The following is a 23,802-nucleotide window of genomic DNA, read 5'->3' on the forward strand; positions in this document are numbered from 1 at the left end:
TTGGAAACAAACTAAGGGTTGCTAGAGTGGAGGAGGTGGGGGGATTGGGCAACTGGGTGACTGGAATTAAGGAGAGCACATGATGTAATGAGCACTGGGTGTTACATGCAACTGATGAATCGCTGAACTCTATCTATCTCTGAAACTAATAAAATATACTATGTGTTAATTAATTGAATTTAAATAAAATAAGATTAAAACAAAAACAAAATAGTCCTTTGAAGCACTTTATGGGGATCTTGTGAAGGTTAAATGAGATAATCATGGAATATTCTTAGTACAGCATCTGGCAACAGTGACAGATGTTAACTATCAGCCTGTCCATAAAATCCTTGGCACCACCAAAGACTTACCAAAAAGGGTGTGAAGAGCTTGCAACACTAACATGTATTTCAGATACATGTACCATTTTTCAGAAGTATATACAGTCCAGAATGATTAATATAATACTAATTATTTTAAGAGTTCTACACAAGTGACTTTTAAATATATGAAAGGATTATTAAAAATATTCAAATAAAAGAGAAATCTAGAAAGGAAAAAGTGAGCTCATTTAGCCAACCATCCCCTATTCTAACCCTCAAGTCCACTTTTCAGGGGGAACCACTGGAAGGCACTGTGGTGGGCACACTTCAGATCCTTGTCTCTCAATATGGACATGACGTGGGATTAGCTATTTTACAAAACTGGATCACACCACACATACTATTTGTTTATTCAACAATCTTTTCATGTCAATGCATAAATTCCTAACTCGTTCATTTTAGCTGTTGTTCAAATTGCTTGCTGCTTCAGATAAAGGATAATTTATTAATCCATTATTCTAGGCATTTAGCTTTTCTCTAATTTTTTGCTATTAAAAATCATTCCAAAATGACTATTTTGTTTGAAGGTCATTCAACACATGGGCAGGTATTTCTGTTGAACAGCTTCCTAGACATGAAACTGCTGAATCAAAGGTTTTGCACATTTTATATTTTGGTAGTAAGGACTGCCAAATTGTCCTCCAAAGGGAACATAAATAAAAGAAAGGACATTGTACTCACTGTCATTAACCATCTGCTTAAAAACCAATAAGTACACTATAATGTAGGAAAAAACTGTACATCTTCTCCTGGAAAAGTAGCCCTCACCTTCAAAAAAATAGATGGGAATCACAGCTAAAAATCCTTACTCTATCCTTCTCAACATCAGAGCCCCTGTTCTATCTTCATCTTAACATCCTAGACCCTCACATCACCTCCTGCAATGACCTGGCTCATGTCAAAACTAGTTTTCTAGTCCATCCTGCCCCCACCCAATCCCAAAGCCAACTGGTTTGGAGTGGGGGGCAGCAAGGAGGAAAGACTCAAGACCTGAAGGGCTACTGTCATCATGTAGCAGCCACACCAAGCTCCACTAAAACAGAATTATTCTAAGCAATGCTCGCTCAAAAGCTCTACTCTGTTGCTGTTTTAAAGCAGCAATGGATTACAATCTTTTAATCAATAATCACTGGCCTACAGGTAGTTTACACGTTTCATTTTGTCCCACAATATTATTATAGTGAGGAGCAAGAGCAGTTAAAGGTCATGTTGGTAATTAAAGCTATATTATAGAAATATGCACACCCAAGATATGATTAAATAAGAAAATATTACTCAGTTTAGTATCATCATTAAACTTGCATTAATTTATAAATATTTAAATGTACCATATAATGATCATAAATAATCTGTTTTTGTCAGTTTCTAAAGTAATGCAACCCATAAACCCTTTGAAAAATTACTGCAGAAAGAAATAGTCAAGAAAGTATACAAGCCAGACTTACATTCAAATGCTGTGGTTGTTGCTTCAGGCAGAACCTGGCCTATCACATCCTAAACAAAGAAAGAATAAAGAAACACAATTAGCCATCTTCTTTATTGCTAACATGTGGCAAATCCTAGAGGAAATATGAGAACCTGAAAAAGATTTTTGAAATGTTGGCATAAACTACAAAAACATTAGCTCATAATCACACTTAGCCCAGCAGTGTAAGCCCAGAGTTTAAATCTCTATTAAGGGGTGGGGCAGGGGAGGATTTTTTATAAAATCTCTTCTACGCTGTGTTAATAACATCACCTTTTACTCTTGATTCAATAGCATATACAAATACACTGTTGGCCATTTAAAAAATACATGTAAGTTTCTTTTATGGGAGGCTGTGGAACATACTGCCAATAGAACTGTATTTAGGAGTCAGACTAGCCTGGATTTAAATCTCAGCTCTGTACTTAACAGCTGTGTGACTACAAATTACTTAACCTCTCTGAGCTTCTATTTGATTATCCTCCAATATGGGTCTAGTAATACTTAAAAAGATAATGCAAAAATTAACTTAAATAACATAATAAACATAAGTTAGACTAACACATTGTAGACACTCAACAAATATAGTTTCTGATACATAACTAGCAACATCTTGCCTTATATTCCATAGCGCAAAGAGTTAAAAAAATTTTCATGATATATTAGTCCAATGATGATATTAACCTATAGTGCTACATTTGATACAAACAACTTCTGTCAAGTTTTATTTTTTTTTAAAGAGTTTATTTATTCATGGGAGACACAGAGAGAGAGACCGAGACATAGGCAGAGGGAGAAGCAGGCCCCCTGCAGGGAGCCCCATGTGGGACTCGATACCAGGACCCTGGGAGCACACCCAGAGCCAAAGGCAGATGCTCAACCACGGAGCCAACCACGCGTCCCTCAAGCTTTATTCTTAAGCAACTGGAAAACATACATTTAATGACACTGGAACAGAGTTAAGCTAGCTTACCAAAAAAAATTTGTTTAATGCATATAATCTGATATCGATGTTTAAATGAACCTATAAAGTTGCAATCTTTAAAATCAGTCTACAGAGAAAGCTTAAAGAGGCATGGAATGTCTTCACGAAATAGCCAGTTCTGGGAAAAGTGACCCTCCATTATATCCAGCCTAACCCAAATGGTCTGCAAATCTCACTGCTCTCAGGGAGCTGTGCCACAAAATCCCTCCTGGGCTCTGCCAGTAACTGGCACCAGGCAGTGGGCTGACAAAGCCGCTTGCAGTAGTTCTCAGCAGGGAGGCCACAGCCCATCCAAGCAGGGCACTTGGCAGAGTGGCGGCTGCAACTTCCTTCTAAAGGCAGTTCTTTAGAAGCTTTTGCTGCAGTGGAAATTTGCATAATAGCCTTGCCTCTACAGTGCCTTTTATTTCCCCTGAAAAATAAATCTGTGCATATAAAGTTGATCAAAGAGAACGATCTTAGGCAGCCCTCACTCATTAAAGCCAAAGGAGGACATTTTTCCCCTCTGACTCTAGTCTTAGCCAATGAAACACCAACTCTGAGAAGTATTTATGAAAAAATTTCAGTGTTAAAAAAAATTCTCCACAGTTGTAGGTAGAAAGTATTTGTCAATAGGTAAACAGAAACTGTAGAGTGAGTATAAATAAACTATAGAGGCAGCTAGTGTAAAGCCTGACTCTGGACTGGAGCCAAACTGCTCAGGTTGGACCTTTGCTCTGCCATTCAGTAGCTGACTGACTATGTCTCTCTGTGCCTCAGTTTCCTCTTGTGTACAATGAGATCATAACTGTACCTACCTCATAGGATTAAATGAGTTCACATTTGTAAAGTGCTTAGAGAAGTATCTAGCACATAGTAAATGCCACATGAGTGTCTGTAAAATAAAATAAGTCCCTGATGACTGGAATGTTACAAAGCTTACCTCACAACAAAACCCAAGGATTGGCAGATGGCCACCCATTCACTTACATCATCCTTCCATAGCATTTACCGAGGACCTTTCTTTGCCAGTAGTGTAGTTAAAAAACAAGCTGGGGGACTCCACTCTCAACCCTCCAAGTTGAGGATACCTCTGGTTACTTCAAGGGAACTCTCATCACCTCAATCTTGAGACAGGACCTCTAGTATTAGCAAACTAATTTAGGATCCTTCCTACTTAACGAATAGCAGAACCCATCAAATTTCGAATAACTAGCTGAAAAACTCACCAGGCAGCAATGGCATCCTTTGTCCATCAACATAAACAAAGAGCCATATAGGTTTTACATCTAATGTAGGGAAAAAAAGAAAAGGCAAACTCCCTTGACAGAATCATGAGAATCATATTTCTAAGCAGGGCACTTTAATAATTTTATGTATATTATATTTTAAGTTATATTTTAAGTGACTTATTTAAAAAAATCTTATTCTCATCATAACATTTACCTAAAGAAGGTTTCTTTTTCTTTTTTTTTAAAGATTTATTTATTTATTTATGATACAGAGAGAGAGAGAGAGAGAGAGGCAGAGACACACAGGAGGAGGGAGAAGCAGGCTCCATGCCGGAAGCCCAACGCGGGACTTGATCCCCGGACTCCAGGATCACGCCCTGGGCCAAAGGCAGGCGCTAAACCACTGAGCCACCCAGGGATCCCCCTAAAGAAGGTTTCAAAAGAAAACTTAAGTTTAGGGATGCCTGGGTGGCTCACTCAAGGCATGATCCTAGGGTCCTGGGATTGAGTTCCGCATCAGGCTCCCTGCAAGGAGCCTGCTTCTCCCTCTGCCTATGTCTCTGCCTCAGTCTTTGTGTTTCTCATGAATAAATAAATAAAATCTTAAAAAAGGAAAAAAAAAAAGAAAACTTAAGTTTAAATATTTTAATGGTGGCATTTATTGATCCCTTTCTGTGCTTTTAATAAATCAGTCAAATACAAAATTATAATTAAGCATCAACAACATGCCAGGAGCATAAAAATCATAAAGCTGTAGGCTACAGAAGAATAAGATATAGCAATATTCTAGTCTGGTCACAAAGATAAAGACAAACCTAAAAGAGCCAAACAAAAGACATAAATAGCAAATAGTATTTGCTAACTCAGGAGACAGGAAAAAAATCAAAGGCTCAGTTTAGATAAAAATTGCATAGATGAGGGGAAACATGAGTGGAGATTTGGGAGACAGGATTCAAACAGCAAGAGGAATAAAAGGAACATTCTCTCTTCCCATTGACTAGTTGAAATCTCCTGCACAGTATATTCCCAAAATTGGAGGCTGTGTCTACAAGGAACAGAACACAAAAAGCTGAAAAACAGATAACCAAATGTCTCTGCCCTTGGAGACCAGCTAGGCCTACATTACACTACAGCCAGACCCTAATTATTCAGATGCAGGACAAAGGCCCAGAGAGGTTGAGTGACTTCTCAAAGGTTTCTCAGCTATTCGATGGAGCTGTGACAAGAGCCCTCAACTACAACCCCAGGTCCAAAACACACTCAGGAACAGATGACTCAGTGACCACAAACTGCTTCTGGTTTCTGCGTCTGGTGCTGCCCCCAACGAGCTGTATGACTTTAGCATTTTCTCCCCCTCTGGGGTTCATGCTCCCTCATTTGAAAACTGGGGTGAAATGAGTTATATATTACATAAAGGGGATGCTTCCAGATTTCGTTTGGCTTTAAATTTTTAAGGTTCCAAGCCAAAGATGCTGATGTATCTGTTGCTTTTTGCCAATTTCTTGATGAATAGATGAGGTGACCCTGGAGAAGAGGTCACAGGTGTCCACCAGGATCTGGGCATGCAGTGCATACAGCCTGCTATAGGGAGCATGCAAGACAGCACAACACTCATTGCAAAGAGCCCTTCATCAGGCCCTCCTGACAAAGCATGATCCACCGGGGCTTACCTGCACATGTGAGGACCCATGGCACTCTGAGCTCTAAATGGTGGGACCATTTGTGCAAAATTTACCTTAAGGCCAGTCAGCCCGGAGCCAAGGAACCATTGAGAGATGCTTGAGAAGCAGAAGATCCAGGCCCTGTCCTTTATGTCTTAATGACAATACTTATAGAGCACTTACCAGATCCTAGATTGTTCCAGGGGCTTTATGTATATCAACTCCAGTAGTCCTCATACTCTATCAGGTGGGCACTATTTTAATCCCTGACTCCTCTTTTTTTTTTTTTTTTTTTTTCAGGTAACGAACTGAGACATAGAAGACACTTGCCCCGAAGTGAGTCTGGTAAGCTTTGCAATTTAAACTAGGTAGTCTAGCCCAGAGCTTGTATTTTTTTTTTATTTTTTTATTTTAAATTTTTATTTATTTATGATAGTCACACAGAGAGAGAGAGAGAGAGAGGCAGAGACATAGGCAGAAGGAGAAGCAGGCTCCATGCACCGGGAGCCTGACGTGGGACTTGATCCCGGGTCTCCAGGATCGCGCCCTGGGCCAAAGGCAGGCGCTAAACCGCTGCACCACCCAGGGATCCCCGAGCTTGTATTTTTAAACATTGCACCATTCTACATTAAATAGTACCTTCTGTTATTTCAAATGAGCAAAGTCAAAGAAAGCTTACATCTTTCTCATCACAGGCATGGTCCCACTTAAACTTTGCAAGCCTTGAAGACAGGTATCGTCCCAATTTTACAAGTAAGGAAACTGAGGCTAAAAGAGACAGAGTGACTTGCTTACTTAGTGAGACTGCTTGCAAATAAACCCATGTTTCTAGATTCAAAACCTAGCAGACTGTCCACAAAACCTTAACTGCATGAATCTTCCTTGAAGCTCCCTTTGAAATGTCTGAACAAATATTTCAAGATGCTATGGAGCTCCAGAAACAGGAGACAGAAACGTCCATCTCCTCCAGAAGTTTACCATTTAGTGGAGAAGATAGACAAAACTGTGACAAAACCTGCTAGCTTTGCTGGAACAGAGCTATGGGAACACAGAGGAGAGGCATATTAAGACTAAGATACAGGAGGGACACACGGGTGGCTCAATGGTTGAGCATCTACCTTCGGCTCTGGCTGTGAATCCAGGGTCCTGGGCTGGGATCAAGTCCCACAGTGGGCTCCCTGTAAAGAGTCTGCTTCTCCCTCTGCCTCTCTCTGAATGTCTCTCATGAATAAATAAATAAAATTTAAAAAAAAAAAGACTAAGGTAGAGGAAAAGTGAAGCTGGCCTCTGAACGACAGGTAGGAATTGGCCAGCTGAAGAAAGGGGTCAGACAGCCTGGGACAAAGGTTAGCTCTATGTACCTGGAGCACACAATGTTCTCAGGGATGTGGTGAGAGACCAAGCTGGTGCCAGGCAGGCACAAGCCAATCCAGATAGGCCTAGAGGACCATGTTAAAAAAAGTGTGGGCCTTGTCAAGAGAAGAAATCTATATGCATGTGAGAGTGTGGACGGACTCCAGATGCCAAGAGAAGGGCAATATTTGGTGTTGGCTCACTAGAAGCTACTGGCTCACTCCAGCTTCTGAACTCCTGGCCCAGACACCTGAAAATCTGTGATATTCTGGGCCAGTAATATCCAGAATTCAAAATGTAGGTATTGGAATCAAATTTTGATTGAGTCAGATACAGCAACCAAAAAAAAAAAAAAAAAAATCACACCCCAGATCCTCCTCCCCACAAGAACCTCTGCTCCACCCCCATTTTATCTTGTAGGTAAGTTCCACCATAGATTTGGTACCTGCAACATGTTTCTGGGCATGTCAGTTCTCCTCTTCATACCTCAATTATTCAATACTTAAAAAGGGCACAGTGCACTCCGGCTATCTCAAATGTGTGCTAAAAGATGAGAAATGACAGTGCAGCATGTGGGGAAAAATTATTAAGTAAGCAAATCTGAGTTCTGGTACTGACTCTTGCACTCACGAGCAACACAGCTTTGGAAAAGCCATTCCGTCTTCACTACTCCTCAGTAACTATCTCAAAAAAGGTTAAGAGGTCTCAACAGGCCACTGCCAAGGTTACACTCCGCTCTCACATTCCACCACTTTATCTGAAATAAGTTCTGGGTACCCTGAAAGTAATGACACAGCTCTGATTCTGAGATGCACCCTTCCCCCCCCCCCCCCCCAGGGCTAGCATCATCTGGAATTGCGCTCCTTTTGCATTCTGTGCAGCAGGTCACAGTTTAACAGGCAGTATTTTTTCTCAGTAGTACGTAAAAGAGTGTCTTAGAACCACTGACACCTTAGGTTTGCTGAAGCATGGTTCAAGCAGCCTAGATTCCCTTCCCCAGTGGTCACCAACCAAGTTCGGGGAACTCAGTAGAAAGGCATGGCTGGAATCTGGCCAAGGACATTCCGAGTAACACTTGGGGGGGGGCGGGAGGGGGACGGGGGGGGGTGGGACTTCTAGACTCAGCTCTTTGCAGCCGGTTGGTTGCCTCTGTGTGTATGTCCCAGTACAGGCTGTGAGCTCCTTGAGGGCAGGAGTTCAATCTGATTCATCTCTACGTCCCCAAGGCCCTCCCTGCACAATTGCCAGATTTCAGTCCATGCAATTAATCAATGTGTGTCGCTGAAGCAATAAAGCCGCCCCCACAGGAAGCCAGCAATGGCCACTGCCACTCGCTCGGTGGGGGGGGGGGGGGGTGTGCAGCAGGCTCAGATTCAGCGGTCCAGGGGCTGACTACCCCACAAATCCCTGCGCCCTCCTCAATGGGATTTGGATCCTGCGGTTGCCACTCACCAGCACGTCCCTGAAGAGTAACTGCGGCCCGGAGTGCACTGTCCAGTCCACCGCGCCACTATTTGGAATCTTGATACGAATCACCAGCACCTGGTTCTCCATGGCATGGAAGGGGCCAAGGGCGAGCCACAGCATTACAGGCGCCGGGGGCTCACATCCTGGGGTGGGCGGTACCCACTGGATCGTGGTCAAGCGGGGGCTCCAAGAGGCGACCAGGGGACGGAGGGGTGGGGGGGGGGAGGAGGACAGAGGGTCGGGGAGTCGGGGAAGTGCAAAGAGGAGGGGTGGTCTGGAGGGAGCCCGCGGGCACCGAGCCGGACCCAGGCTGCAGGGGGTCGGGGCTGCCTCCCTGTGAGCGTGCACAGGGCAGGAGGCGGGGGCCGGTAGGAACTAGCGGAGTTGGAAAACAGCGCGAAACGGGATGGTGAAGCTCTCTGGCGTCTGTGTGGATGTGCGGAGACGACCCCGCTTTCGGGAGGGAGGCAGAGCGGCAGGTGTCCGCTCCTCCTTAGCGCAGAGGGAAGGGTCCCCGACTGGAAGGAGCCCCGGGGGCCCCCAGACCAGGCGGAAGCCGACCAGGGCCTTCCGCCCGAGCGCCGCGGAGCGAATCGGGCTCCCCCCCTCGGCCCCCCTCCGAGTCACAGGGCGCGGCGCGCACCGGATCAGCCCTGGCCGCCCCAGGCCGAACGTTCCGGCGGCAGCGGCGGCGGGAGGAGGAGGAAGGCGCGGGGAGGGCACTGTTACTCCGGAACCAAAACGCACGGCACCGGAACCCCCGGGAGCGGGCGAGACGCACCCGCCTCCCGTGGCGCCATGTTGGAAAAGGGCAGCTCCCGGCCAGCCCCGCCCTGGCCCCCGCGCCCGGGTGGGCGGGACCTGAGCGGAGCTCGCGAAGTGCGGGGGCGGGGCTTTCGCGGGGGCGGGGCTTCGGGGCGGGGCTGCGCTGTCCAGGTCCCGAGACCGCAGGTGTCGCGCGGAGGATGGTCCCTCCGGTTAGTGACCCAGGTTAAAGCCCGCCAGCTGAACCTTATAACGAACGGAGGAGGAAACCGAACTGGGGCTGCAGTCCGCCCAAAGCCGGTTGATGGCTTAAAATTGCGTGCTTAAGATTGTTTGCGGAAGCCCTACCTTTATCCCAACTTTGCTAAGCCCTTTACCTTGAGGGGGTTTGTGCATCAAATCCGCAACAGCCAGGCAGGAACTCAAAAAGTACTTGGCTTTTTCTCTTCTCCGCCACAGACGGAGAAGGTCATCGTCTTCCTCTCACATTAGCAAACAGTGCATGGATTGAATTTTTTTTTTTCTTTTTTTGGTTTGTTTTGCCCCGCTGTTGTCCTGAAATAGAAAACAGCCTCCGTTCAAAAGCAACAGGAAACAGGTTCAAAAGCCACCTGGGTGGCTCAGTGGTTGAGCATCTGCCTTCAGGGCGTCATCCTGGGGTCCTGGGATGGAGTCCCCCATTGGGTTCCCCGCAGGGAGCCTGCTTCTCCCTCCGCCTATGTCTCTCATGAATAAATAAATTAAGATGAAAGAAAAAAAGAAAGAAAAGAAAGAAGAAAGAAAGAAAGAAAGAAAGAAAGAAAGAAAGAAAGAAAGAAAGAAAGAAAGAAAGAAAGAGGAAAAAGAGAAAGAAAGAAGAAAAGAGCAATAGTAAAAAAAAAATCAGGGAAGAGTGTAACTGCCAAGGGACAGCTGCAGTAGTGGCCTCAGGTTCTCTCTCTTATTAAATCCTTGCAGAAAATATCCAGTCTAGTCCCCAAATTTTCAGATAGCTCCAGATAGGATTGTTGACGCATTGGGTGATATCTTGGGAAGTAGGAATAACCCTTTGCTGTTTTTAAATGCCTTCTTAACCTCAGATTTTAAAGTGCATAACTGTGTTCATCTGTGGTGCCTAAATAAAAGTTTGTTTACAAATTTCAACCTGTGGGTTTGTCCATAATATCCTGCTAATGTGCACCCGTTGCTTTACTTTCAGGTAGTGAACTTTGTATAAATTTGGTGGGAGAGGAGGGACAATTTCTGCCCTAACATTCAGATAGTTTACACAAGAAAAAAAAAGAATTTAAAGTTGATTAGTTTCAGTACAATACCAAAAAATTTTGTGCATATTTTTCCCTGTCTGAGATTCTTTTAATACTTAATTTGAAAGTCCGAGTATGAGATAAGTTATCTCTTTGTAGATGTAAAACCCCCCATACGACCTGCCTATTGTTTCTTGGGCACAACAGTAGTTATTGTAAGTTAATAGCTTAGGTAGAAATTTACTTAATCAGATGCTCCAGATATTCTGAAATTGCCTTTTTCCACTGGCACTTCAGTCAAGTGAAAAATAAACAGTGTGCCTAAGGTCCCCGTGTACTTTTCATTGAAAGTTCATTTCCTTTTGTTTGAAAAAATAGACCACAAAACTAGAGATTTTCTATGAACCTATCATTTGTTAAAATGGCTTTTTAATTCATTGTACTCTGGGGAAAACCAATTCAATTTGTACTTTCAATTCTTCTGGATAGTTGTATACCCAGAAGTGGAATTGCTAGATCATATAGTCATTCTATTCTATTTTTAATATTTTGAGGAACCACCATTCTGTTTTCTGCAATGACTGCACCATTTTACATTCCCAATAGCAATGCATGAGTGTTCCAATTTCTCCACATCTTCACCAACACTTGTTATCTTCTGTATTTTTTATATTAGCCATCCTGTTGGATGTTATGCAGTATCTTACTGTGCTTTTAATTTGCATCTTCTTAGTGATTAGTGAAGTTGATAAATCTTTTCATATGCCTTATATATCTTCTTTGGGGAACTGTCTATTCATCTGCCCTTTTTTTCAAAAAGATTTATTTATTTATTTTTAAGATTTTATTTATTTATTCATGAGAGACACTAAGAGAGAGAGGCAGAGAGACAGGCAGAGGGAGAAACAAGCTCCATGCAGGGAGCCTGACATGGGACTTGATCCCGGGTCTCCAGGATCAGGCCCTGGGCTGAAGGTGGTGCTAAACCACTGAGCCACCTGGGCTGCCAAAGATTGATTGATTGATTGATTTTTATTTTCTTTTAAAGATTTTATTTATTAATGACAGACAGAGAGAGAGAGAGAGAGAGAGAGGCAGAGACACAGGCAGAGGGAGAGGCAGGCTCCATGCCGGGAGCCCAATGTGGGACTCAATCCCGGGACTCCAGGATCGTGCCCTAGGCCAAAGGCAGGCGCTAAACCGCTGAGCCACCCAGGGATCCCCCCAAGATTTATTTATTTTAAGAGAAAGAAAGCGTAAGTGGGAAGGGCAGAGGAAGAGGGAGAGAGAATCTCAAGCAGAGTCCCAGCTGATTGCTGAGCCAGTTGCAGGGCTCTCTTAGGAGGTGGGATCATAACCCCAGCCAAAACCAAGAGTCCAACATTTAACTGACTGTGCCACCCAGGCACCCCGCCTTTGCCAAGTTTTAAATTGAGTTATTTATGGTTGTTGTTGTGGACATTTTTTTTAATGAGGAAAATACATTTTGCTATTGTAAACCACAGAGGTTTTCTTTCACCTTTTTTTACCTTGCTCTCAATCTTGAATTCTTAATCCAGAATCTGACCCTTTCCTACCACTTCACAGCTACTACCTCAGTCCAAACTACCACTGTATCTTTCTTCTAATCTTGTTTCCACCTTTGCCACTACTCTATTCTCAACCCAGTTGCCAAGGTTAGATCAAGTCATCCTTTATTTAAAACTCTCCGGATGGCTTGTGCAGGATAAAAACTGAAGTCATTTCTTTGACCTATAAAACTCTACACATTCTGCTCTCAACATTTTATGGACTCTCAAACCTCATCTCCTACCACTCTCCCTCATTCACACCAGCCTCCTCCTCATTGTTCCTTGAACACATCATGCATTCCACCTCAGGGCCTTTGCATTTGCCATTCCCCCTGCTTGGATTGCTCTTAGCCCCAGTATCCAGATGGTTCACTGCCTCGCATTCTGAAGGCCTTTCATTGTGGTGGTTTTATTACTCAAAAAAGGTTGTTTGTTTGTTTTTTAGCTTTCTGACTCTGACTCTGCCTTCAACATGTTCACAATGATTTTCTGCTCCTGGACAAGGAAAGCACACTTGATCCTGTCATGAACATAGTTAGCAGACATGGAACCACCAAAGGCTCTGCTGATGTGTTTTTGTTTTGTTTTGTTTTGTTTTGTTTTGTTTTGTTTTGTTTTGTGTTAGACAAATTCGTAAGGACTTTAGGTCTCATAGCACAAACTCCTCAAAGTCAGTCTGAGTACATGCTATGTGGATTTTGGTACTTTCCCAACTTTTTTGGTGTAAAGGTAGATGATTCTATTACCAGGGGTTCAGGACACCTAGTTTCGTTAGAGGCTATTTTGTAGGACAGGCTGCCATGGTATGTCAAAAGATGAACCATTCTGAAAGCCTATGGACACCCTCCCCAGAAGAGTGCATTCTGTAGATTGAACTAAATGTCACCTTCTAGCTGTGGTCTTCCTTTAGCACACACTATGGAAATTACAAACAAGCCCCATACCCACTCCACCCATAGATACAAGCTCATTTATTTTTCTCCTAGCATGTATTGCTAATATATCACAGGTTTTACTCATTTGTTTGTTTTTCCACTAAACTATAGCTTAAAGAGGAAGGGGAACTGGGCATGTCTTTCTTTGCTGCCATGTCCCTAGTATCTAAAATAGTACCTGGCACACAGCAGGCACTTTAATAACATCTGTTGAGTGAATGAATGGATTTTGAAGGCAAAGTGGATTGAGTAATAGGAATGTAACTGTCATGTGCATTTCTTACCTGTCTTAAGCCTCATTTGTTCCTTTGCTTTGCCACCACCACCATCAAGAGTGAGACAACCGCCATTATGAACTCCCAATGAACTACAAATTTTATAGCAAGTATTGATTCTTTTCTACGTTAGAGAATCCCACTTATCTCTTTCAGAGCCTACTGTGTGCCCTTAAACACAACACTCAAATACTTGTTGATTAATTTTGATTTAAAAGAATATGATGTGGGATGCCTTCCTGGCTCAGTTAGTTAAGTGTCCCACTCTTGATTTCAGGTAAGATCATGATCTCAATCATGAGATCAAGCCCAATGTTGGGCTCTGCACTGGTGGTGGAACCTGTTTAAGATTTTTTTCTCTCTCTCCCTCCACCCCTCCCCCTCACATGTGCACACACATTCTCATTAAATAAATTAAATAAAACAAAATAAAATAAAAAATATGATGAGAGCAGAGGATGAAAACAGTAACTTTCCGGTGGAGAAACCTAGCAGACACCATCCTAACCAAGTGATCAAGGTTAACATCCTCAGTAATAAGTCATGTTGGTATCATGTACTCTCTAATACGAGACAGTAAAAAGGGCGGTTGACTTCTGTGGTCTTCTGGTCTTCTCCCTAAAACTCATAACCCCAATCTAATCATGAGAAAATCATCAGACAAACCTAAATTGAGGGACATTCTACAAAGTACCTGACAAGTACTCCTTAAAACTGTCAAGGTCATAACACACAGAAAAACAAAGAAACTGTTACAGACCTAAACAGACTAAGAAGACATGAGAACCAAATACAATGTGAGGCCCTCAGTGGAATCCTGGAACAGAAAAAAGGACAGTAATGAAAAACTGGTGAAATCTACAATTTAGTTAGCAATAATGCACCAATATTGACTTCCTTGATGACTTAGTTTTGGCACCTTAAGTATGTAAGGTACTAACATTAGGGAAATCTGGGTGAGGGTATATAGGAACTCTGTAATATCTTTGCAATTTTTCTGTAAATTGAAAATTATATCAGGAGTGCTGGGGTGCCTCAATCAGTTGACTGTCTGCCTTCAGCTCAAGTCATGATCTGGGTCCTACAATTGAGCCTAGCATTGGGCTCCCTCCTCAGCAAGGTGTCTGCTTCTCTCTCTCTCTCTCTCTCTCTCTCTGCTCTTCCTCCCTGCTCATGCGCTCTCTCTCTCTCTCTCTAATAAATAAATAAATAGTCTTTTAAAAAATAAAAATAGGGCACCTGGGTGGCTCAGTGGTTGAGCGTCTGCTTTTGGCTCAAGTCGTTATCCCGAGGTCCTGGAATCAAGTCCTGCATCAGGCTCCTGCGGGGAGCCTGCTTCTCCCTCTGCCTATGTCTCTGCCTCTCTCTGTGTCTCTCGTGAATAAATAAATAAAATCTTTAATAAAATAAAATAATTACAATAATTTTATTAAAGTAAGCTGTGTTTCTATACATCAGCAATACTGTCTTGGAAATTTTCATTGCAAAAAGATAGAATTACATAATTTACAATAGCAATGACAACTAAACAATAAACATTTTCTTCATGTTGCCTAATATCTTTTAGTTTTTAAAAAAGAAGAATATGAAGAGGCATGAACAAAAATGAGCACAGATAAACTCCTGAAAATGTGACAGGAAAGTCTACTCTCTCCTGTTTTGTCAGGAAGAGAAAAGAACAGTGGGAACAATTCATGCAGGGGCAGAAACAACAGTTCAACAGATATTCATGGAGCACCCACTATGTGCCAGGTACTATGGATTTTAGATGCTCTAAAATGAATTAATTCATTAATTTAAAATGTCATTACATTGAATTTCTACATAATACATTTTCCTTTAGATAGAGTAGGCTGGTGTTCCTACAAATCACTTAAGCTTTATCACTTCCCTCTTGTCATTTTTTAAATATATCTATATTATTCTCTTTATATGAATGAACAAAATATATCTCACAGTTTTGTGATACTTTATTCCTTGCAAAGTGCTTCCACATCCATTATGTGACAAAATTGTCCTATGTGGGGAATCTCTGGGTGGCTCAGCAGTTTAGCGCCTGCCTTCTGCCCAGGGTGTGATCCCAGAGTCCCGGGGTCAAGTCCCACATCGGGCTCCCTGCATGGAGGCTGCTTCTCCCTCTGCCTATGTCTCTGTCTCTGTCTCTGTCTCTCTCTCTGTCTTTCATGAATAAAATAAATAAAATCTTTAAAAAGAAATTGTCCTGTGTGTTGTAGTTTAAGAGTACGGACTCTGTAGACTGCAGAGATTGGAAGAACACTCACCATGTGTGCCATGTGTGATCTTGGGTGAGACTTCTTGGTTTCTACAACTAAAAAAAAAAAAAAAAAAAAAGGCATAAAAACAGTGCCTAACTCATTGGAGTGTTAAGAGAGGAGTAAGTGAGTTAATATGTATAAAGTGCTAGGTCTAGGACCTGGTACAAAAAAATGCTATGTTAGTGTTGGATAAATTCCTTATTGTATACATGAAGACACTAAGATTTAGAAAGTTCTAATTTATCTCCATCATTTAACTGGTAATGGTACAAAAAGAACTTAAGCCATATATTTTTTCTTCAAAACAAGGTTCTCTGCATTATACACATAGTAGAACAGCAATAAACACCAACCTAAATAGCATGATTGGGAATCAGAGATAGGCATGCAAGAATGCTGGTAAAATTTCAGAATTAAAAGAAACTTACAAAATCACCAATCCAGTTCTCGGCCCAATTCAAGAATTCTCTCCATGTCTCCCTAAGGAATTGTCATGCAGCTTCTCTGAATATATCCAACAAGAGTCACTGCCTCAAGAGGTAGCACATTCCATGTTTGGCCAATTCAATTAAAATGTTCTTATCTCCTAGTTACTAAAATATTGTTTCTAGTTCTGTATAAAATGAGTAGGTTTAACTGATCCTAGTACTTTTTTTTAAAGATTTTATTTATTTATTTATGAGAGACACACAGAGAGAGGCATGACACAGGCAGAGGGAGAAGCAGGCTCCCTGTGGGAAGCCCGATGTGGGACTCGATTCCAGAACTCCGAGATCACTTCCTGAGCCAAAGGCAGATGCTCAACCACTGAGCCACCCAGGCATCCGAATCCTAGTATTTTCTATTTAATATTTTACTTCATTTACTTCTGCATATCGTTTTGTTTGACTTTAAAATAGCAACATTTCTACATGAGAAGACAGCACCTTTTGAAATGCCTCAAAAGGATAATGCAACAAAATTCCAGTCTTTCCTTTTTCAGAATATATTAAAAAAAATAGAGGTTAACTCATTACATGTGAGGTATTTCAAAACTTGTTGCTATTCTTGCAAATAATCCATATGACCTGCAGTTAAAGTATCCTTTTCTTAAAGCTCTTAAAGATGAAGCAAGCTTTCTCTTTAATTTTGAATATCACACATTCATTCCTCACAGAGCCTTCATTATATGACAAATAAAATACTGCAAGCACAAAATGAGTAAGAGGTATACAGATGCAGCTGTGTACAGAAACTATTTTTTTTCAGTATGGCTTGTACATAGATTCAGAACTGCTAGATTTTGTTGACAAGTAAAATTACTAAAATTTACTTTCAACGTGGTCAATGTAAAACTATTTGAAGGATGGATGAATGTTGATTTTTAAATGTAATCTAAAATTAGGTGACAGTATTTAGATTTTTTTTCAGTATTTAGATTTTTATTCCAACTTTAAAATTCTTGGTTCCTTCATTTTATAAATTTGGAGTTTTGAAAGCATAAGAAACTACAATTTTGGCTTCATCTCACAGCAAGGGCCTTAATATCACGCATAAAGAAAGGTTATGAGATAATCCCCTATCTTCATGGATTTTCATTCACTTCTTAAACATATTAATTTTTTGAAATAAAAATGTTCACTTTTATTAAATTAAATGGAGTTGAATTTTTTAAAAAATTTAATCCATTTATTAGAGTATTGATTTTGTATTTTTTTTGTTATTTCTTTAAGGTTTGTGTAGACAACTTTCGTAGGTCTGATTTTAAATTATGCACTTATATGAAAATAGAGTAAAATGAATCACTTTGTGGTTAATAAATTCAATGTTCAGTTTACCGACAGATTGTTATAAAATTACTGATATATTCTAGCAGAAGCAGTAAAGGTTATGTCAAGCAACTACTAAAAAAATCATACTATGTGGTGTTAATGATGTTACCTTAACATACCAGCTTCAGGGGCTGCATAATTGTTTATGCCAACCCATAAATTTTTGAGTAACAACAAAATTATTGTGATTTTTCTTACTAAATAATTCATACATTACAAAGCATGTATGTAACAAGGTCCATGAATCACTAAAGCATATAATGATCATATATATCTAATGACATATCTCTTTTCATAAGATGAATTCAAATAGATTTATGTATTTAGGTTAACTAAAAAATACTGTGTTTATATGGTTCATAATTCTATCATCAACAACAATACAAAAACTTCAAGTCTTCTTTAAGAATACAGCTTCCATGATTTCCTTTTAAAAACGGGAAGCTTTTGTTTATCAAAATCTTTGTATTTAAGCTACTTTCCATGAAGTTTTACTGCTTTTAAATTGGTACTATAAATATCACTGAAGATAAATTAATAATATAATGGAGTAGTACAATGTTCATAAACTGTATTTAAAATGATATAAGTGCAACTGAAATAGCTATAAGCAACACTATATAACACCTCATACTAGTAGTAGCTAATATTCTTCACCCAGCAACTAGGATCTAAAAGAGGATATTTTCATTTACTAGCATTTTACATGCTTTTCTTTGGTCTTATCTTAAATAATCTCAAACCAAGTACATCTTTTTAAAACAACACATCTCTTTATACATATGTGTATGTATTTTTATGTTGAAGAATATTTGACCTACAACATTGTATCAGTTTCAGGGTAAGAGTATGTAATAAAGATATAAAAGTATATCTTTAATGCTACTAAAAATGATCCCAAATGAGATTTCATCTACTTAATTAAAACTAGGTTTTATAATTAAAATTTTAAAAATTCTAAGACTGCCATGCATAAAATGATATTAACATGTTTTACCTATTTTAATCTCTAACATTTTTTCTAAACAATTATTTTCTATAGAAATCATGCAACCAGTTATATTTCACTATAGGGATATTAAATCCTTTACAATTTTTAAAATTTTTTATTTGTAGTAAAATACATATAACACAAAATTCACTATGTTAACCATTTTTTAGAAGATTTTGTTTGTTTGTTTATTACAAAGAGAAAAAAGGGAGGAGTACAGAAGGATGAAAAGGGAAGGGGAAGGAATCTCAAGCAGACCGGGTGCTGAACACAGAGCTGAATGTGGGGCTGGATCCCAGGACCTGGGATCATGACCTGAGCTGAAACTGAGTCCTACCCTCAACTACCTGAGCCACTGAGGAACTGTACCATGTTAACCATTTTTAAGTGTATAGTTCAGTGGTATCAAGTACAGTCGCATTACCATTCACATTACAGTGCATCCATCAGTACCAACTATCTCCAGACCTTTTTTCATCTTGAGAAATTGAAACCATATCACACTAAATACTAACTGCCCTTTTCCTCTTTCCTCTTTACTAATTTTTTAACAGTTTCATTGAGAGATAATTCACACGCCATAGTCTTCCATTTAGAATGCACGATTCAATGGTCTGAGTATAGTTGCAGGATTGTGCAACCGTCACCACAATCAAATTTAGAACAGTTTTGTCACCCTAAAAAGAAATCCCATACCCATGAACAGTCACTGCCCATTTTCTGCTATTCTCCTCTTTCCTAGACTCTAATCACTGATCTGCTAATCACTAATCTACTTTGATTCTGTTGATTTACCTGTTCTGGACATTTCAGATAAATGGAATGATGTAATATGTGGTCTTTTATGACTGGCTTCTTTCCTTTAGCATGATGCTTTCAAGCTTCATTACGTGTTGTGTTTATCAGTTCATCATTCCTTTATTTGATTGAATAATATTCCTTTGTGTGAACATGCCAAATTTTATTTATTCATGCATCATCAACTGGTGGCTGTTTGGGTTGTTTCCATTTTGGGGCTAGAATGAACAATACTACTATGAACATTTTTGTACAAGTTTTTGTGTGAACATGTTTTCAATTCTCCACCATATATACCTAGGAATAGAATTGCTGGGTCATACAGTAATTTCATACTTAATATTTTGAGGAACTGCCAAACTTTCCCAAAGTTGTATCATTTTACACTCCCACTGGTAATACATGAGGGTTTCAATTTCTTGAAATAAACGACATCCTTGGCAACACTGGGTATCAATATCTTGGGATTATTGCCATTCTAGTAGTTGTGAAGTAGTATCTCATTGTGGTTTTGAGTTGTGCTTCCCTAACAGTTAATGTTAACATCTTTTCCTGTGCTTAAAGCAAAAATTTGTATAACTCATTTGGAGAAATATCTGTCCAAATCTATTTTTCTATTGGGTTGTTGAGTTGTAAGAGTTCTATATATATATTATATATTCTAGCTGCAAGTCCCTTATCAGGTTCATGATTTGCAAATATTTTCTCCCATACCATCAGTCGTGTTTTCATTTTCTTGACAGCATTCTTTGAAGCACAAAAGTTTTAAATTTTGATGAAGTCCAATTTATTTATTTTTTTCGTTTCTCATTTCCCTTATACTTATTCTTTCCCCAAATAAGATTTTATAGCAGACTCTAAACAAAATCAATTTTTTTTCTTTATAAAAAGATATTCTTTAAAAAGATCTCTCTCTCTCTCGAGAGAGAGAGAGAGAGAGAGAGAGAGAGAGAAAGAGAGAGAGCACACAAGTAGGGTGGAGAGGGAGAAGCAGACTCCCCATTGAACAGGGAGCCTGATGTGGGGCTTGATCCCAAAACCCTGGAATCATGACCTAAGTGGAAGGCAGATGCCTAACCAACTGAGCCACCCAAGTGCCCCCACAAAATAATTTCTTTATTAGAAAACTAACTGTGGGGATCCCTGGGTGGCGCAGCGGTTTGGCGCCTGCCTTTGGCCCAGGGCGCGATCTGGGAGACCCGGGATCGAATCCCACATCGGGCTCCCAGTGCATGGAGCCTGCTTCTCCCTCTGCCTGTGTCTCTGCCTCTCTCTCCCTCCCTCTCTCTCTCTCTCTCTCTCTCTCTGTGACTATCATAAATAAATAAAAATTTAAAAAAAAGAAAACTAACTGAACTTTTAGAAACACACCAAAAACCATATGGGTTTATTTTATCCCAGTTGTATTAAATGCCTTCTCAATTAGCAAAACAGAGTTCTGAGAAGTAGCTGGAGAGTCAAACTTGTGTCAGTTGGAAACTATTTTAGCCACATTTTAATTTAAAGAAAAAAATTTTTCTCAACATCTTTAATTTATATTACAAAAATACTCTGTGGACCATAGTCACTACTAATAACACTTCTTATTGTTGGGAAAGCTCTTGTGAAACATTTGTCAAGCACATAAAAATAGTATAAAAGTGAAATATAGTAATTAAGATTTGTGTTCTATCGATTGTGTAGCTAAAGTAATTTTTCATTACTAACATAAGATTTAATAAGTATAAGTAGTTAAAGATTCTGACTTGGCACTAGTCATTAGCATGTAATTGAACTAGTAAAAAAATCAGTTAAAGCTGTGTTGATTACCACCTTATCTTTGAAAGGCAATTAAAGACCTCAATCATTGCAACAAGATTTGATTGTGCAGCCTTTATTGGACATTGATCTTTCAGCAAAGTGCAGTTACATTTTCCATTAATTTACAGTAACACAGTTTAACTTTGATACCCTAGACTGTTGACCCAGGTGAGATGTAATGCTAAGTACTCGTTTAGGTTAAGATGCCCTCAAACATCATTACTGTCTGAATGGTAAGAGCTGAAAAAAAGTAGATACCTGATCTACTGACTTTAGGATAAGGTTTCTGTTATCTGCATTAGCTTTTAAATGAAATGAAACCAAGATCCTTGTCTTGATGTCACCACATCCATTTAAACGTCATTCATTCTTTAATAGAATTGAGATATTTCATGAAGCATAATTGTTCTAGTTTTGAGTGAACATAAATATAAATGACAAAAAATGAAATGTACATTGTTAAAGAAATACATATGGCTTTTAATAATTAAAAAATGTTTCAATTTTTTACTGAAGTCAACAATTAACAAAATATGTGTGACCAAAAAAGGGTGATAAAAGAAATAACTATTTGTCATTTTGGTATGTTAAGACATTAGCACTGAAAAACTAGGGATGTTTATGTTAGCAACCTCTTTCATGCCCCCAATTCTTATTGCATCTTTATGGTGGCTCACAGTTTACACAGGAACTAAAAATTTTGTCCATAAATTTCTTCCAGTACTTGATAATTGATTTGCATAGAAGGAATAATAGAGGATTTGTAAAAAGTTATACTAAAACTCATCTTCCTTAAAAAAATAGATTTGCCTGGAAAAGACAAAATCCCATCAAAGAAATATTGGCAAAAAAGCTGTTTTGGGTTGTTTCATCAACTAAGGATATTCCTAATATCCAGAAGGACAGGGTCAACTCAGAACCCTTTCTGCCATCTCAGGCATAATCAGCTCTCATGCAGGCATACATACAATGCCTCAGTGTGTCTCTTCCTTTCTTTCTCTCACCTTATTTTTAAACTTCTTTCATTAATGAAGTTCTTTACATATAAATACATATGGAAAGGAAGAATGATTACAAACAAGCTTTTACTGAAATAAAACTGACATTTGCTTACAAGCATATTTATCATACATTTTAAAGTAGAAAGGTTTCTTGTTTTGTTCTCAGATTACAGGTGGAAAAACTAAGACACAAAGGAGTCATTAGTTTGAGGTCAAAAAGTAATACAGCACTGACCCTAAAAATAGAATCAATCTCCTGACTTCTAGCATTTATACTTTATCCCTTTTAGGGCACAATGCTTCCATGTCATATTCAACTTTAAAGGAAAAACTTAAACCATTACTGTTCAATGGGGAGCATTTTTAGACTAAACGTTTCACTGTAGGACTTAATAAATCCAATGAATGATATTTTAATATTTGAAGTATGGCCTTAGCCATTGTTGAGTTCATCCTTCACCATGATCAACTCCATGAGAGCAAGAGGTCTATTGATTTTCATGTAATACAAGAAAATATTACATTTGCTTAATTGTTACACAGTGAGCACAGGAGACAAGAAATCAAGGCTCTATTTAATGCTGCAAGCAGCAGAGAATTACAAAGATCAATAGGGTAGTTTGTCAAGATCTTCTCCAAGGAGACTTACCTATCACTATATGGACAAGAAGTCACAGTGACTATAGCTATTGAAAAACAGGTAAGCAGAGTCAGCAGTACAAATTATCAGAAATCAAACAGGCCAGTGTGAAAAGAAGTGCAACTCTACTGAAAAGCTGTATTTATAGTCTGGTAATTAAAAACCATTTTATCAGCCTTGTGCTGGGACCAAACCTTTACAGCAAGTATTGACAAGGCCAGCAACAGTGAATGAGCACTATTTGACTTAAAACTTATGAGCTATAGTTATTTAACATTGCCCATTACAGGGGAAATCAGTTCTAGCCTTCCTTGCAAAATGCTAATAGTCAGTTTTATTATTAATGAAGCTTAATGTAACACTATCTCCTTTGTGTAAGCCATTCATTTAAGTAGTGTCAAGTATATTCTTCTGGACTAAATATATTGGCATAAGTACTTCTTTGATTAAAGTATTATTTAGAATTACTTTTAGACAAGGAAACACTACATATATTTGAAGAAGAGCTCACTCTCTGCAGCTCATTTAAAACCACCATCTTTAGCAAACTCAGTTTGTATTACTTTATTCTGGTATTTTCACCTCAGTCCCTGCCACTCACTATCTCTACTGATTTGCCAGGAGCAAGCACCCAAATGCTGGTTAGATTGTATTTTATAAAATATTTTGCTATAATAATGTGTGAATGTTGCAGAGTATCAGCAAAACATTAACATAAAATGATATATAATGCATGTTTGTAATTATGGGAGAGATCATAAATCTTAAACACCCATTGGTTTAGAAATTAAATAGTTCTACTTAGTTCTCCCTAAATTACTCCAAATTTCTGAAATTTACCATTCGTCTGGGTATTTTGTAACTACCCCCAAGGATAAATTTTTTTTAATGACTTTGCTTTCAAAAATGCAATTAACTTAATAAAATCTTAACACAAAACTGCCATCAGGTCTTTAAAATTTCAGCCCATTTCCCATCGCCAAGAAGTGTATGGATATGTACCATTTCAGCTAATTGCTTTTATAAACCGTCACCAAATTTATTCTTCTGGGTCTTTCTAGGTCTTAATTGTTCTTACAGCTTGATCAGCATGCTATTTTAACTTTTAGTAAGTCCTAATTTCATTCGTCTTGCTACATTTACATTAACCAGAGTCATTATTTTTTAGAAAGTAGTATGGTATTGGAT

The 23,802-nt window shown here is 39.3% G+C and overlaps 1 protein-coding gene across 4 annotated transcripts in view; it reads right to left on the minus strand.

Annotated features, from left to right (window-relative positions):
- The window catches only part of MAP2K5 (mitogen-activated protein kinase kinase 5), a 261,355-nt gene extending 252,132 nt beyond the window's left edge, over nt 1–9,223 (minus strand). For 3 of the 4 annotated variants that reach the window (XM_055319757.1, XM_055319756.1, XM_055319754.1), the window contains exons 1-2: nt 8,493–9,223; nt 1,811–1,859 (exon numbers count right to left, since the gene is read on the minus strand). In XM_055319757.1, the coding sequence (XP_055175732.1) occupies nt 1,811–1,859; nt 8,493–8,627 (184 nt within the window). In that variant the 5' untranslated portion in view covers nt 8,628–9,223. Of the gene's footprint in view, nt 1–1,810; nt 1,860–8,492 lie in introns of those variants that run through there. The other variant, XM_055319758.1, reaches the window with a different exon arrangement.
- Between the last annotated feature and the right edge of the window lie 14,579 nt (nt 9,224–23,802).

The sequence above is a fragment of the Nyctereutes procyonoides genome, unplaced genomic scaffold (assembly GCF_905146905.1).
Source record: "Nyctereutes procyonoides isolate TBG_1078 unplaced genomic scaffold, NYPRO_anot_genome, whole genome shotgun sequence".
In the NCBI taxonomy this organism is placed as follows: Eukaryota; Metazoa; Chordata; class Mammalia; order Carnivora; family Canidae; genus Nyctereutes; species Nyctereutes procyonoides.